This window comes from Platalea leucorodia (assembly GCF_965183815.1).
Source record: "Platalea leucorodia genome assembly, chromosome: 1".
Lineage (NCBI taxonomy): Eukaryota > Metazoa > Chordata > Aves > Pelecaniformes > Threskiornithidae > Platalea > Platalea leucorodia.
Window position 1 is genome coordinate 14,831,579 of NC_138823.1, and position 16,514 is coordinate 14,848,092.

At 40.5% G+C, this 16,514-nt stretch overlaps 1 protein-coding gene across 2 annotated transcripts in view; it reads right to left on the reverse strand.

Annotated features, from left to right (window-relative positions):
• Positions 1-3,628: 3,628 nt before the first annotated feature.
• The window catches only part of DEPTOR (DEP domain containing MTOR interacting protein), a 75,822-nt gene continuing 62,936 nt past the window's right edge, over positions 3,629-16,514 (reverse strand). The window contains exon 9 of one of the 2 annotated variants that reach the window (XM_082307234.1): positions 3,629-5,235. In XM_082307234.1, the coding sequence (XP_082163360.1) occupies positions 5,107-5,235 (129 nt within the window). In that variant the 3' untranslated portion in view covers positions 3,629-5,106. Of the gene's footprint in view, positions 5,236-13,870; positions 13,946-16,514 lie in introns of those variants that run through there. The other variant, XM_082307235.1, reaches the window with a different exon arrangement.

Sequence of the window (16,514 nt, forward strand, 5' to 3'; positions counted from 1 at the left end):
CAGAAAGTAGGATCATTGTTAACTATGTGGCAAAAGGAGTAGAAGAATAGGAAAGAAAACGAAATATGTCCATAAATCACTGGTAGAGGCTAAACAGTCTGGTGGGCACGGGCTGTCCTCTAGACCAGTGTTCCCCAGCTTGGCCTGCTTGGGTGCATGCAGCAGCAGCAGCAGCAGGGGCATTTCCCAGCAGAGTTCAGCTGCCCAGGCACGACATAAACACATCTTTGAAGTGGCCTGCATGCCACTAGCTGTGCCCATAAAATAATCGAGAGACCATTTTGTAAAAGTCTCTGGGTAGAAGCACCTTAGGAACAGAGCAAGAAGTTGCATGTAAAAAGAAGAGAATTTCCCATGGCTCGAATCACCTGCAAATTGGTGGCATAGGATGGGAAAGCTATGTGTGTATGGCAGCATTTTTATATAAAAGGCAATACAACGATTTGTGCTACCTAGCATACAGTGCCTGCCTCAAATGTGTGCTCGCGAAGCTAAGCATTTAATTTTCAGTGTGTGCTTAGGCAACTTGAGTTTCAACAGTACTGGAAATTCACAGCTCCCATGGACAATATGAAAAAGGATACCTAACTGCAAAACAACAGCCATTTTTCTAGAGGACATTCAGTTTGACAGTTATAGCTATTCCCTTCTGAATATTTCTAAATTTTCCTCAGGAATTGCACGTATAAAGACTAAGTATCTATACATGAAACACTGTCTTTATAGTATAAATTCATTGTATCATTGAGTCCTGGGACATTCTTTGACAGATTATCTCTTGCATTAATGGCTCAGTTTAAAAATGAACGTATAAATATTTATTTATGTACAAGTTTGTATAGAAATCTAATGGTTTAAAATCACTCAGATTCTCTGGAACACCAATGATATTTTTATCTGCACTGTGTGTATACAAAAGGAATTATTACATTGGCAGTTACTATTTCTGTTTTTATAGGTAACACATGGAAGTGAAAAATATAAGCCACATCACTCACCACATAAAGAAAGACAAATTTTTAAAGTGTGTTTCATGGAAAGCTTTAATGGCGATTTTATTGTAAAAGGTTAGAAGTCCTCTCACTTTGTTTGAAGAGTGGCGTGGTCTAGCTTTACTTATACATGTGACATACACATGCTTTTTCACTTATACAAGTGGTCTAGTTCTAATTATACACTGGGAAGAAAATACTCATAATTGCAACAATTGATTTCTCAGTCTGTCTTGCATTAGGCAAACATTTTTGCAAACCATATTGTCTCAGTTTTTCCTGTCTCTAAAATTAGAATAATTCTTATTTAGCAAAATTAACATTAAAAATTTGTATTTAATTCCTGATGTTATCTGAAATTATTAGAGCATTACCCCATAATCTGATCATTCTGTCTCCATCCACAGGGAAAAGGAAACCTCCGTGCATCATAGCTGTCAGCGCAGATGAAGAAAGAAGTCAGTCACTCCTTCTTCTTCTTCCTAACCCTGAGACTACTCTCTTCGGCTACATCTATGTTAGCACATCAGATCAGCACAGGGACCGTTCTCTGGTCCTAAGGCCAAGTGGCACAAGACAGCCTGCACCCCTATGCCCGAATTCTGACCTCATGTTATTCTCTGAACTACACTCGGGCAATTTTCTCAGAGGTTGAGACCATGCTAAGGGGACACGCTGACCGTTAAACCAGCAACTGTGGGACAGTCTTTGACACATCCCTAGCACTCTGTCGTTATTAGTGAGGATATAGCCAGAAAAGGAAGAAAATATTGAGCCAAACATTCCTCCTGCATGACTTTTTCCTCCCAAACCTCTTCCTGAAGGTAATCTCATAGAAGAGGGTAGTAGGACAGACCCACTGGTATTGCAGATGCTGCTATGACACCACTGTCTTTTTGATGCTGACAATTTTATTTTCAGCTTCTATAGAGACCTGAAATGCAGACAATCAAATTCTGATAGACTTGGAATGGATTATTGCATTATTTCATGAGTGAAATGCCTTCCACGGGACTAGCTGTGGAACCAGTTGTGTTCAATAGTATACACGTGGTATCTGATCTTGATAAAACTAATCAAAATTATGTATCATGTAGGAAATATGACAGAAGGAAAATAGGAGAAATATGGCATTGAATTAATGCTCCAATTAGCTTAACTGCTACTTGAATTTAATTAACTATTATATTGCTTGAAGATGTTCTATAAATGACTTGCAAATGTACATATGCAAAGGAGTGGCACTAATCATCTGTGTTATTAAGGCATAAAGATGTATTAGAGGATCTCACAAGATCTATAGTAACCAAAAATGTGATCACGTAAGAGAGTAAGTCTTATAAAAATGCCTGTCTTTTTAATGAAGTTATTACTGCTGATGCCAGGGTTTTTTTTGTTTCTTGCTTCAGTCCACACTGTGATATTCATGCATCTCTTGAAATACCTCACTTCTGTGAATACTCTTACATTTCCCCCAGTACTTTGCAGGAAGCAAGATGCTGTATTATACTCAAAATTCTGTGCCCTCTGAAGTGCATGAGAGTTTGACACTGGCTCCTATGGGATGTCTGGAGGGTATGTATCACTACGTGCAGACAAACTGCAATTTAATTGGAAATGATACATTTCATAGCTTAATTGTTAACTTTGCATCCTTTTTTTCAAAATACAAAATTTCACTGCAGACATAATTTGAATACCTTTGTCACATTGAAGAGGGAAAGAATTAATTAAATTCCAGATTGCCAATCAAGTTGAGAACACAATATGGAAATCCCCATTAAACAGCAGGCAAGTAATGGTGCTCAAATTGTGATAGAGACTAATGTATCTTGCAAATGAAAATGCCATCTCCAATCTGTAACATAATGATATGCACAGATTTCTCCCTGCCCCCATCCCCACTCTTTTTGCTCAAGTCTAAAGTGCACTCTGTAATGCATTATTAAGCTAAATTCTGACCCAGTTTCTTAATTATCTGTAAGCTACAGGGAACTTGTAGCAGAATATTAACTAAGGCAAGAGACGTAAGACAGAAGAATCCACGATGGCATTAGAGAGAATCATTAGCATTTTGCTAAGAAAATCCTTCACATTTTAATATTTAACCTAGCCTAACATGTAGAATTTATATTTTAAAGCGGTACAAGCCAACCAAGCCAGCAAAACAACCCAGGCAAAAAAAAAGAAAAGAAAACAGAAGTATTTGGGGAAGCATTCCTGGATTCACAAAATCAAAAACCTGTAGCATACTGACACATTTCTGGGAAAACAGGATTTTTTCCAGTCGTTCTTAGTGGATACCATTGACAGTTGTTACAATCTCATATAACATCATGTGCTGAACTATTTATTTTAGATGGGCTCTAGAATATAATCTGCTATGGGTTATATATGTGTACCAAAATTTTTGGGGGTACGATAGGGATAAACAACTGTCATACTAAATGACACTTTGGAAGAATATTCCAAACACTTTGGTGCCTGGTTAGTATCAAGTTAGTAGTTGCAGTTTTATACATCCCTGCACTGCTCCACGCTAGTGGAATATGCAAAGTTTTCATGGTGAAAAATCAACTACAGATATACTATATCAGAAACAAAGAACACATGGACTTCTACCTACAAAGCTGCAGGCATATGTGATTTTGAAGACTTCTGTATCTCTGATGTAAAAGTGTTCGAGGGAGTGAAAAACATACTGCAAGAGCAATGTATTTAGTGAGAACAATTTTTAATATAAAACATATTTCAAAATTATTTGAGGAAAAAACACTTTCCCCACCCTGTAACTGAAGGATCTGTGGTACGCTCATACAGAAAGTCAAGCTTTAATTGTAAAATTTAGACAGCAGAGAAAGTCTGCAATATATATTTATAATTTTGTGGACAAGGATGTATGTATTCGGTTCAAAGATCAAAGAAAACCCATGCAGTCCAATTACCCGCAAGCTGAGGAGTCACCTAACTCAGCAGAATATGGCATTTGTATATACATTTTTTAAAAAGATGTTTCATGAATTTATCAACGAAGAAATCCTACTGTTTGAAAAAGAGTAAGAGTCAGTTAAATACAATGTTTTATTAGTAATAGTGTCAAATGCAACTCATGTGGCAAGTCTGTAGTTTGCAAAACATTTGATGATTGGAAAGTGCTAATAAGCTTAATGTACATTCAAGTACATTGCTTCAATTTGAAGTGTACTTTCTCTACTGGAGGATCTGGATGTATCATTGCTAATGCTAAAATACTGTGCATTTCCCACTTCAACCTGCCAAATATTCTTCTTCTAGGAATAAAGGTGTCCAAGATTTCTCCAAAGTGACAAATGACAAGACTGAGACACCTTTCCTTTACAGAAAAGGAAAAAAAAATCAAGATTTTATACTTGAGCACCTAAACCAGTGCATAGGCATCTAAACAAATTTTCAAAGGCCAGATTTTGCAAAAGTACCGCACGCTTTTCCATTTGCATGTTCTTATATTTTTCTTTCTAGAATAATCCATGTATTCAGTCAAACCCAAACATTCATACCAGAGTATCCCCTACAGAGAATGAACACTGCTTTTCATGCATTTGCAGTTCATTTGTGTTTGATTGCAATCAAGCCAGCATTTAGTCAGCTCTCCCTCGGCCCAAGGAGAGAGCAACTGCAGCAGCACATGCTCCTGGGACAAAGCTGGACACCAGGAGGATGTTTACCAATGTAAATATGTCATGCAAACCATCTGTGACATCCTGACCCCACAGTATTTGGTTCTTTCATCTCCTGAAGTGCTTTGATCCAGTGGTGGACTGTGAGGAAGTCTGCACGGCCTCTTAGGTGGGAAACCATTCTGACTGATGCAGACATGGCTGGACAGACAACCTAAAGGTCTTAACCTTGTCTCCGTCGAGCAAAGAAAAGTTCTTAGTGAAAATATGCTGGTATCTATTGTTCACTTCTTAGCATAATCACCAGTGCTATTATTGTTAAATGAAAGAGAGCCCCCCTTCCCTAAAAGCAAAATGATCTATTTGGACACAGCAACGTTCTGCCTCCTTGTGTCATGCCGCTCCACTCTCGTCAATATTTCCCTCCTAAAAATGTCCAGTAAGAGGTTTTTTCCTTCTCAGGACTCTATTTCTTCCATCACTTCCATTACAATTGTTCGAGGGCCGGTCAGGATGAGGTTGCTCACTGTCCTGTAATCCACATGGAGAACGTTGAGGCCATTGACAGACACGACAAACTGGCAAACCTGAGGAGAAAGGCAAGCAGAGAAAGTTACGCATTAGACTTTTTTTGGTAAGGTTATTTAGACAGACGTACTATCAACTCCTGGGCATGCAAAACCTCCGGAACTCTTCATACCATCTCATTCAGCACTCTTAAGAAAAACGCATTTCTTAGAATTAATCCGGTAAGTTAATTTTCCATAATTTTTTTTGAAATATCACGTCAACTTTCAAAACTGTGGAATTATGAAGTCCTACATCGATAATTTTTCTCATAACAATGACATTTCTCTTATAACAATGATATTTTCTGATACCAATGGTGCTTTGCAAATAACATGGGACAAGACAGCTCTGGCCATTGCAAAGAATCTGTTATCCTTAGTCCGTCTCAAACACTTCCATAGAAACCATTTTAGACAGCTCTTGGTAGTCACAGTAAAAATACACATCATGTTTCCCAGCTCAGGGCAATGTCTGGATGATGACTTCACTAGATTCAGTGCCAGAACCTCCACTGGTACAACATGAACCCTAAGGATCCAAATTCTAGGAAATAATATCATGGAAGATGAAGTCAGTACTAGGACGGATTAAAATGTCACTGCCATTTCCAGGAGATATTCCTACACAGACTGAGGGTTCTTTTTACTTTTCATGTGAACAGTTTTTGGTTTTCTTCAGCAAGTATGGCTCATTAATTAATTTCAAATATGCTAATATTTTGTTTTTAAAAGCCATAACAAATTCAAAGTCTTGTATCATCAGAGGCCATTTTCTGTCCAAAAAGTCTTGATGGAAATATTCTGACTAACGCCACTGCACATCTTAAAAGAGTTAACCAGAGAAAAAGTCGCATCAACATTGTGAAAAACTGACAAGGGAAAGAAAGATAACAATACTGATTCCTCAAAAACATTAAGCCTTCTCTGTATCTAATCGTAGTATTACAGTATTTGGTAAAAAGGCCAAAAATGTGTAATGTCTAGATCTGTGCTTTTAATGATAAAAATATGAAGCCTAAAGCATCAATAATACCATCCTGATGTTTCAGTGAAAACAATACATTCACCAGAAGGTTGTCTTACTCATAAGTGATCTTGAGTCTGTATGAAAGAAGCTAGGAAGTGAGTATCACTAGAAATTTTCACGCTTTATTTTATATTTTTACCTTTCCTATTTAGGCAGAAACACAACACAGAAATGTATGCAGAAGGGGTGGGAAACAGCTCTGGTGTCTTCCACTGCTAGCTCTAAGACAGATTTTCTCACAAGCCAAGTCATTTAACTTTTGTGCATCAGCTACCTTCCTTCTCAAGTAAAACGTGTGGTGAAACTCAATTCATATTTGTGCAAAAGGTACAGACTGTAGCTATCGATGTTCCATTTAAGGAAAATTATAGAGGAAGCAAAGCCAATCCAAAAATGTAACATTTCATCAAAAATGCAACCGATGGTTTTAATCTTTGCTCCTTAGAGCCTCTGCGCAGAAACAGCGGCAGCAGCAGCCCCTGAAGGGAGGGCAGACCCCTCTCTTGCACCTTACCCCTTCAAACTCCTCTGCAGAGCTGAAGATCCTGGACATCAGCCTTACCGGTAGCTTAAACGATCACCAAAGTATGGCAATCAGCAATACCACTTAGCCAACTTCCATGGCAGTATGGATCTATCTTTCCTATACATTCATATGCTATATTTCAGCTGCAAGTAGCATTAGGAAAACAGCTCAGCTTTTACATGCAGACAAAACCTTCTGAATTTTAAGGATTTTGGTTGAAAAGGTAACCCATCATCCTCTGCAGTGTGCCTTCATTAGTATTTAAAAGGCAGGTCTATTTAGCTTAAAATGCAGATTTTTGCAGTATCTATAGGTCTCTCAGCTCGCAGTGGTATTTCCTAATGATTTCTATGGCTTTCCAAGATTGTATCAAGTTTTACTGAATTATAGCTCTGGCTCCAGAATAATATTTGGGTTGATTTAAAACAGACCTGCAGAAATAACATTGTCTCTTCTGGCTTAATGCAATTTTTGGAAGTTGAATGGCTGACGCTTGTTTTATTGCTGCATATTCTCAGACCTCTTGAGTTACTGGAATCCCAGTGCATGGGACTCGTGTTTGGCCAGGGATAGGCATGCAAGTGTGTGATGGATAAATCTGCATGCTGGATCACATCAGGGGCATTCAGGGGCCTCTGGGGAACGTTCCTGGCAGAAGAACAGACTTTCCAGAGCGGCCAGCCACTCGCACCAGGGCTGCAAGGGTGTAAATGCGGATGGCACAGGCACCGCAGCAGTGAACAGCAATCTGGATGCCAAAGAGTGAATTTCTTACGCAAAAGACAAGAGTTGACACGTCTGTGTTCTCGATGTGTTTGTTTTAATGTATGCCCTTGGCGGTGTTATTAATCAGCAATGCGTACGGCTGAGAGCACTCCCCTGTGTGCCGGCCTTTGCACTGGATCCAAATGGCTTATTAGTTTCACCATTTCCAGTGGGTAGGATTAGATGCAAAAAGTCCACCCAAGCCAGATGAGAAGAGAAACGTAGAGAGGAGAACAAGACACAGGATGGAGTACTTCTGTCCTAAAATTGCACGAAAAGACCTGTGAGGAACAGGAGATGATAATAAAGAGCCAGTCACCCTGGGGGCAGAAAGCTTTCTCCATGGCCATCGCTTGGCCAGTGCCCCCAAGGGCTGAGTCTCTGCAAATTCCAGACCCGGCTCCCTCAGGGATAAAGAAATGTGGAGCCATTCACTGCGTCCTCCAGTCCTGATGAGGGGAGAGAGGTTTTCACGGTCCTGGGCCCTTCAGTGCGCTGAGTGCCCTCAACTCACCCCGTTTTGCTCTCCCCAGCCCAGTTTTCCATCCAGAGCAGCGTCCAGGAAGGGGAAACGAAACGCAGCACTGCGTCGTGCAGTTTGGCCATCATCAACCCTGCCCCAAACAAGCCAACATCGTGCGTTGCTCTCTTGGTGGAGTTAGTTACAAAAGGAGTGAGAGCAAATGAGTAGCCAGAAGCCAGCCCTGACTGAGTGTATCAACCCACATATTATTATTTCAGGAATTTTGCTTAAGGAGACTGGTTTACAAAATCCTGACAATTTAATGTTACATTTATAAAAACACATTTCAAAAAGCTGTAAGTGCTCAGCTCATAGATACAGCTGTTAAGGGCTTTGTAACTATAAACATGTAAAATTTCTCTGTTGGTTTCCACGCATCAGTAACTATAATAGATAATAAAGTAAAGTTAAAAGAGCCTCAAAGAGCCTTTTATTGCTCATTTCCTCATAGCTCTCCAAGGAGCTTGACAGGAGATAAGCATCCATTTTTATCCCTCAGACTTCAAGAAATGACAAAGCCCAGAATAAATTCCAACCATTTTGTTGGTCAGGATGTGGCGATCTAAAAACCACAGAAACAATAACAGTTAAATAAAGTAACGCTGAAATGAAAAGACTCCCTTAATTAATTTCAAATATTTAAATGTTACTGTAATAAACATTTATTGTTAAGCATTTGAATTTCCCACCCTAGCATACAGCAGTCCACAGAAGCAGGGATAGCAGAAAAGGCACCTCTGTCTTTCTGTGGGCTTTCACTGGCACATACAGAAGATTTAACCAAATCCAGGTGTTCCCAGGAAAAGGAAAACTTCAACTTTTGGCTTACATTTGAACAGAAAGGATCTGGGAACCTATCGCTTAAAGAAGTTAGCAAAGATTTGTCATGCCATTTAGCATCAAACCGAAGATGGCAAAAAGAGGAATTATAATTACTTACCATAACGTTTAATGGCCAAAATCAGGACTGTGCTGTACTTGGAGCTGTACAACCCTTCCTCCCCCTCACTGGTTATTGCTCTTTCCTCTACGGCAAGCTTTGGCTGCCAGCCCTGCCTTGGTCTTGCCAAGCCGCCCTGGAGGTGTACATCCACACCCCCGGATTTTCCTGCCAGGAGAACTGGCCGCCGGCCAAGCCAAAGCCCCGCTCCCTCGCAGGGGGCTGCCTGCACCGGGGCCGGGCGGCTGAGCGCGTGCCGGTCGGGAGCTGCGGTGAGGATGACTGCAGGATGCTCCCGAGGGATGTCAGAGACTGGCTGCAGGCATGGGTGTGGAATTGCACAACTGCCTTAAAGCCAATTACTGAATAAAAACATCGCATACCTGTCACTAATTCTTACTTAGCATTCTGCCTCAGGATGACCTTAATATTTATGAATGCTGCAGGAATATTATTTGAGCATAGGCAGTTAGCCCGGATCCTCAGATATTCAGACGCTTTTTGCACTGTAGGCTTTAGTCACTTGTCCTTGTGGAGCCAGGCCTTGCTTGTCGGACTTTTTTCAATTTAATATGTATTAAAAAAATCCTTAAAAAACTTCCTTTCTTTTTCTAGGCACACTTTTTAGAAGGGTGCTGTGAAAGATCACAAAGAAAGAGCTGGAAATTCCCATGGAAGAATTTGGCTTAAGTGATGATTACAAAGTGCTTTGAGACAGCCCTAAAAAAGCATTTAAATTTACAGATGCAGTGAGCGCAACCATTCACCACTGCTCACAAAGCAAGTAAAACAGCTACGCAGAGTCAACAGATAATGTATTTCAAAACAGTAGAATAAAGACCATGATTACACAGTCACTTTAATTTGACATACATTTTAAAAAAAGCGTGAGATGAAGAGGGACACAAATGCCGGCGCCAGCATGCAGGAGGCAGCGTGGCTGGGGGTGGCTGGGGGCCTGCCCTTCTCCACAGCAGCAAACACGTGTGCCCCATCTCGGTGGGCTAAGGCTCAATGGATTTATCATTCACATTTCAGTGTTAGGATCAGTGTCTGGAATCTACTCTGCTTTTTTTTTTTGCTAACTTCTCTTTAAGAAAGAGAGTATAAACACTATTACAAATACAGATTGAATAGGTACCAAAGAAGTCAATGCTGCCAAACACAATGTAGGCTTGAAATTCTTGAATACGAAGCTAGATTATGCAATGACACATTAAAGATAGTGGCAAAAATACTGTTTTTCAGCAGTACTGATATTTTACCCAGCTACCTGAGCAGTAATGGGACCATTCAGCATCTAAGACTGCAAAGCACAAAGTCTCTACCAGCACACTTGAGTTTTCTCCTCCAACAGCACCAAGGTCAACCAAACGTCAAGGTTTTCACAGGCTGTTTGACATCGATAGCTGCTCTGGCATCAGGTGTTAGTGTAAAAAGATGCTGAAAACATTGCCACCAATTCATTTCCATTGAAGGTGCAAATATTACTGTACATGTGGCAACTGCATGAAGGAAAATCTTAAAAAGCAGTGGAGAGAGAGAGAGTGAAATCCACCCTTACACTCATCTTTTGCTCCGGAGCAGCCAGGATTTCACCCCTGGACTCTGCACAGATCTGAAACAGATTTCTAGCAGCTGGCAGCTCAAACCAGGGCCACGTCCTGCTGCAAAGCAGATCCCTTTGAAACCAAGGGACTTCAAAAGTTATCAGCACATTGCACAGAAACATGCAGTTGTTGGGAGAGCTGTGTGCAAATCAGGGCTGGCTCAATCACCCACCATGAGACAGACTGGATTTAACCCTTTGCTCTGTTAGTAATTTGTACATCGGATAATTTAGGACACGCTCTCTTGACTATTATTTCTTCTTATCATCTGATGTGATGCCAAAGTCACACAGATAATTTTTACTTTAAGACAAGCCATTCCCAAAATACATGGAAAAATGTATTGGTTTCTTTTTGGTCGTTTTTTAAAACCTTATTAGCATCAAATAGAAAGGATGAATTCAGGCAAATGTAGGAGTTATTTTCAACCCTGGAAAGTTCTTCAGCAATTTTCCTAAGAACTAAAATAAAAGCTTCTAAGTATAACTTCTTTCAGAGCTGTCTAAAGAAAAGTGTATTTTGACAATTTTACAGAATAAAAATGATACCAGAATTGACAATATAACTATTTCAAAAAGAAAAGAATAGTCCAATGTTAGTAGTTTTGCTTTTCTTCTTGCTAATGACAATTAAAATGAAATCCATTACAGAAACAGCCTGCTTACATTTCTGTTACAATAATCATAAATAAATGCTTTTTTTATGTTCTACTAATCCTACAGGGACAAGGATCAGCTGGCCAGTTTGAGTAGCTCAAGCTCATAATCGTTTCATTATGGTATTCTGAAACTCACTGCAATCTTCTGGAGGAAAGGTTCTTCACATGTGGTTAGCAAAACCATCTATTTTTTATGTGTAATCTGCATGAGAGACCTGCGATCCTGATTTCTATTAAATATCAGGCCATGCTGTCAGTAAGAACCCTTCCTTACAGGTGCGCATGCAAATTGGGGCTGAAGGATTAACATTTTGCAATTGCCAGGGACCTGGAGATGTCTGAAGCAGAACACCCAAGAAATCAAGCTCTTCACACTTTATAGATACTTTTCAGAACTCTGGGCCAGTTTAAGATAGAAAACTTAGTGGTTGATTCCTGTGGTATGGCCACAGCTCTCACCTGTGAAGGTTACTGAACTGCTGAAACTGAGAAGGAAAAAGCAAAGCAAAAAAAGGGAAGATATTCTTTGCCATCACTTGTTTAAAAAGGTGATATATCTGCTTTGGCTTTTCTTGTCTTGCTGACAGATTTCAGCAAAATTTGGAGAAGGCTCAGGTGCTACAAGAACATAACATCTGAAACACAGATTTCCAGCCCTCAGCAAGGAGGAAGGGGATAGCCAAGCTTCCAACATTTTAAAAGAAGAGTTATGCTTCCAATGGGATTTCCCCCACACACATTCCCCTTGCTCCTCTGGGGATGCTGGGAACGCAGCTCCCATTCCCGCCTCCCGAGCACCGCTGCGCTCTCAAGCAAACAGATGGAAATCAAGGCGTCATTAAGTCTAATTGAAATACGAAATATGAAGGAGTTGAGAAATGAGTGAAAGTAAACACTTACTCCTATCTAAGGCTGTTACTTTGTCACAGAGGAACAAAAAATTACGCTGTATCTGCTTTTTATTGCAGTTACCATTTAAAAAGGAGCTATTTACAAGCGGGTAACCACACAGGTTTGCCCTGCTGGTTGTTAGACCTCTTGAATAAATCTTCCGAGCTCATTACCACATCATCACCTTCTGCCTCACACACCACGCCATGGGTTTGCACACAAAACCCTCAGTGACAACACCAGGGAACGAGGTCTCCCTCTCCTTAGGGTGCAAAGAACGAATCTTACTTTTCAAAGAAAGGTGGGAAAAAAAGGTTTGTTTATTAAAAGCTGGAGCAGTAACCTGATCTGGGACCCCACAACCCTTTCTGCCATCGGAAAGCAATACGCTCAGCCTGAATTGCCAAGGACTCTGTGGATCCAGACATCAAACCGTTTCCAAAGGGGAGGAGGGTTCATCGCAGGGCTTGGTGCCTGCAGTCCCAAGAGCTGCTCCTGTCCCTTTGCGCTGGCTCCGGGGAGCAACGCGCCAAAGCCAGGCACCGCTCCCTTTTCATCTTGTGCCAGCAAAAATAAATAAATGAAGACTTGTCTCCAGGCAAAATAAGTTCCCTGATGTGCCTGACATGGTTGGAGGAAGAAGGGAATAGATACGTATCTGGTTGGAGGCAAAGGCAAAGAGGGAGATGAAAAGGAGGTGAAGATAGGATCAACCTTTCTGGCAGCAGCTTACACTTAGATCAGTAAACTGCAGCTTAAGTTTTCAGATAACTTAAAGTCCCAGTGAAATCAATGGCAAGATGGATGTTAGGGTAGAAGGAACAAGTGCAGAGAAATCTGAGGCGAGAGAACAACACTTGGTGGAGGAAAGAGGGCACACAGCTCGACTTCTTCTTTTACACCCTTACATGCACAACCTGCATTTATGCTGATACAGGGGCTCTTCTATTTTAATAGGTAACCCATAGCCATAAAGCAGAGGAATCCTCGTGCTCAGCAAAGAGCCCAGGCCACAGAGATGCTGAACATGCTGCCACAGAAGAGCCTAAGACACAAGACTGACCTTCTAAATAAAAGCAAACACAGGCAGCACTGAAGTATTTGCTCCCACTCTGCTAAGCTTTACATTGTCACGCTGGAATGAGGAAAAGAGATGAAAATCAGAGGTCCTAAAAGTTATGTTTCTAGTCAGCTTTTTTTTTTTTTTTTTAAAGAATTCATGCAATCTTGCTAGGATTAGTAAATCAAAGCTGGAACCTAACAATTCAAAACCTACTGCATGTCACCGGAAGGTTAAAAAATCATGCAATGTCCTTTTCTACATAATTGAGGTTACTTGATGAAACAGAATAAATTGCAGCTGTGCGTTCAGCTCTGTAAATACCTCTAGCAAATGTGTAATTGGCTGTAGAGTGGGTGGTGTGGGAGTAGGCAAGTATCCAGGTCTTGCATAAACACAGGATTTTCTCTCTAGAGGGACGCATTTCTTGTTCAATGTTTACACCGGTGTTAAGCTGGCTTGCTGTCCCATCAGTGGGCTAGAAGCTGGGTCCCAGCAGAGCACGGTACAATGCATAGCAGAGAAAACCAACTCCATTTACAGAATTACAAATGTAAGTGTGTAATTCTGGCTCTCCATCTTGATCTGTGGCTGCGGTCTGGTACGGTTGGTTTGCCTGAGCAAGGCTTCATTACATACTTTCATTGCATATACTCGTTACATACTTTTTTTTTTTTTTTTAAAAGGAGCTGAATTTCTTATAGTATTCCAAACTCATGGGTCTCTAACTGAAAAAAAAAATCAGAAATTAAACAACATAATATTAAAACTGCATAATATAAAAAAATCAATAAATACATGTAATAAATCAAAATATATCTTATAATGTAATAAGTCACATAATATAAAATAAAGTCATATATTCTCAAAGGGCCTCATCATTGATTCAGATAGTCTCCCCCTCCCTCCCCACTGATGAGAATCAATGGGAATTTCAGTCTCTTTTTTTCACCAGGAATAGAATGAAACCATTGCTGTGCAAACCCCACAAACAGAGTGGACAAATTGGAGGGGGAGAAGAGCTGACCTAATAGCCATGAGAACAAGTCTTCTTTTGGGGTGGGCGGCTTTCGGTCTGCACGCAAGTCTCGGCTCTGCAGCGGCAGAGTTTCCCCGACGGGTTGACTGAGCGGTCAGAGAAATACCGACACAGCAACCGGGAAATACTCACGTAGGTAAATTAAAGCTATCTGTAGATACCTGGAGGGCAATAACAGTAAGGACCTAATACCCTGAAATGCAAACCTTCCATAAATAGGGAATAGGGAAATATAGGTCACTGCTTCTCATGGCCCTAATTGGGAATTGGTGTGTAAAATGACTGACTTAATCTGAGTCCCAGTGAGAAATACCCACAGGTAAAGCCGAGCTGGGCTGGGCCATGTCAGGAAAGCAAACCAGTGACTGCATGCTTAACTTTATAAGCATTTCTATTGTATACTGCAATTTGATACCTACTACAAAATGAAAATGTTAAATAACTCGAATGGCTAAAGGTGGCTCTGGGTGAAATACTGCATCAGTAGCAGACAGAACATGGAGTCTTAGCTTAAAAATAACGTCTTTTTACACTTGGGTTGGCCTTTCAGTGTTCTTTTTTTTTCCTGGTATATCTATACCTAAACTAGAGTTGCTAAGAGAAAAACACACATAACGAATAAAGAGCTTAAAAACTATATATCAGTTTACTTACGAGGTCAAATATAAACTAACTAAATGCAGTTTGTTTAGGGCCCATATTAGTTAAAAATAGTGCCCAAACCAGCCCAAACAAGGGAGTTACAAGGGCAGTCAGATCCACACAGGGCACCCTCAGCACCCTCCGGTATCAAGACTGTAATGAGCAGGAACGGTCTGCGCCATTTGAGACAAACAGCTGCTCTCTGTTTGCACAGACAAAAGTGCAATTGTTTTTCCATGTGTTTAACTAGCCAAACAGAGCCTTGGCTTTAATGCAACATGTTTGCCGAATCGTTCACTTATATCATGAAAGGAAGCCAGCTTGTGTCTTGAGCAGCAAGAAGAAAAGACAGGGAGAAGTGCGGGGAAGGGTCTGTAAGGCAGGCAGCCGGGGAGCAGCAGCATCCCTGAAGTGCTCGGGGCAGAGAGCTGCGATAGCCATGATGCTGTAAACCCAACAGCATCTGAGGAACCCTTCAAGGCTTCAAGTGAAATGGATATTGCAACTAAACCTAATAATACAAAATGCTTGTCATCCTCAATTGAGAGTAAAAGCAATTCAAAATGCCAGCATTTTGCTGTACTGGCCTCTAATTTTATGCCTTTTTATAGACACTTAGGATATTCTTTTTAAGGTTTCAGCCATTCTGCAACAATCCAGCAGTGGGATAAGTTTTTCAGATTACAGTCCTCTCTTTAGAGTGCCTGGACTACCTAAGAGTGACCTGCAATAGCCTAAGAAAGCTCAAGCAAGGGTAAGGTCCCAGCTGTTCTGGCTGGCACTAAATCTCGCCGTTCAATGGGCTATAGACCATGCTGGAATTTGGAAGCTGTATCAAAACACAAGCACGGCCCTGTTTTACGGTGCAGCTGAAACCAAGACTGCTTTCTCTCTTTCTGAATGGCTACAGCTGTAAGACTTCAGAAACAATCAAGAAAGCACTTTCATAAATGCAGGGTGTTCGGATATCTGGGTTATCCTGCCATAAAACACCACTTACCCAAAAAGGATTTTTAAACCTACTTTTTATTAAAATAATGTGACTAAATTTAAAAAAACACACTGATGTCCAAGTACAAGCCTGCAGACAATTTTTTTTTTCTGAATTGTATTTGCTGTTGATGAGAAGGAGCCAATGTACAGACACAAGCACAGTAGGTCACTTGTTGCTCAACAGCATTTTAGGTGACGGGCCTACAAACAAGTTCAATTCTAATGACAACTACACTGCTGTAAATGCAGAAGAAAGAGCTCTGATGTATTATGAAACTTTCTGTATTTGCATAAGGTTTCAGTTGTTGTAAAGAAAAAAAAGCCATTTTATTGCCCAGTAAAACTCTCTCTCTGTTAAAAGAGTCTTTAGAAAAAATCACACAGAGTTATCGGACATGTAGTACTGTTCTGCAGGCCAAAATTCAGGTTTGGGATAAGCAAGTAAAACCTTGCTAAACCTGTGTCCTATACGTTTAGGGGGGAAAAAAAGGAAGTTCACTATTAAAGGTGAAATTTATGCTCAAAAAGCTAAGCCTACTCCTTTTATATTTTACGTAGGAATTCCCACTGCCTTAATTCCTTTTTCCATAGTGACTAACATGGGTCCTGTTGTTCAAAAACAG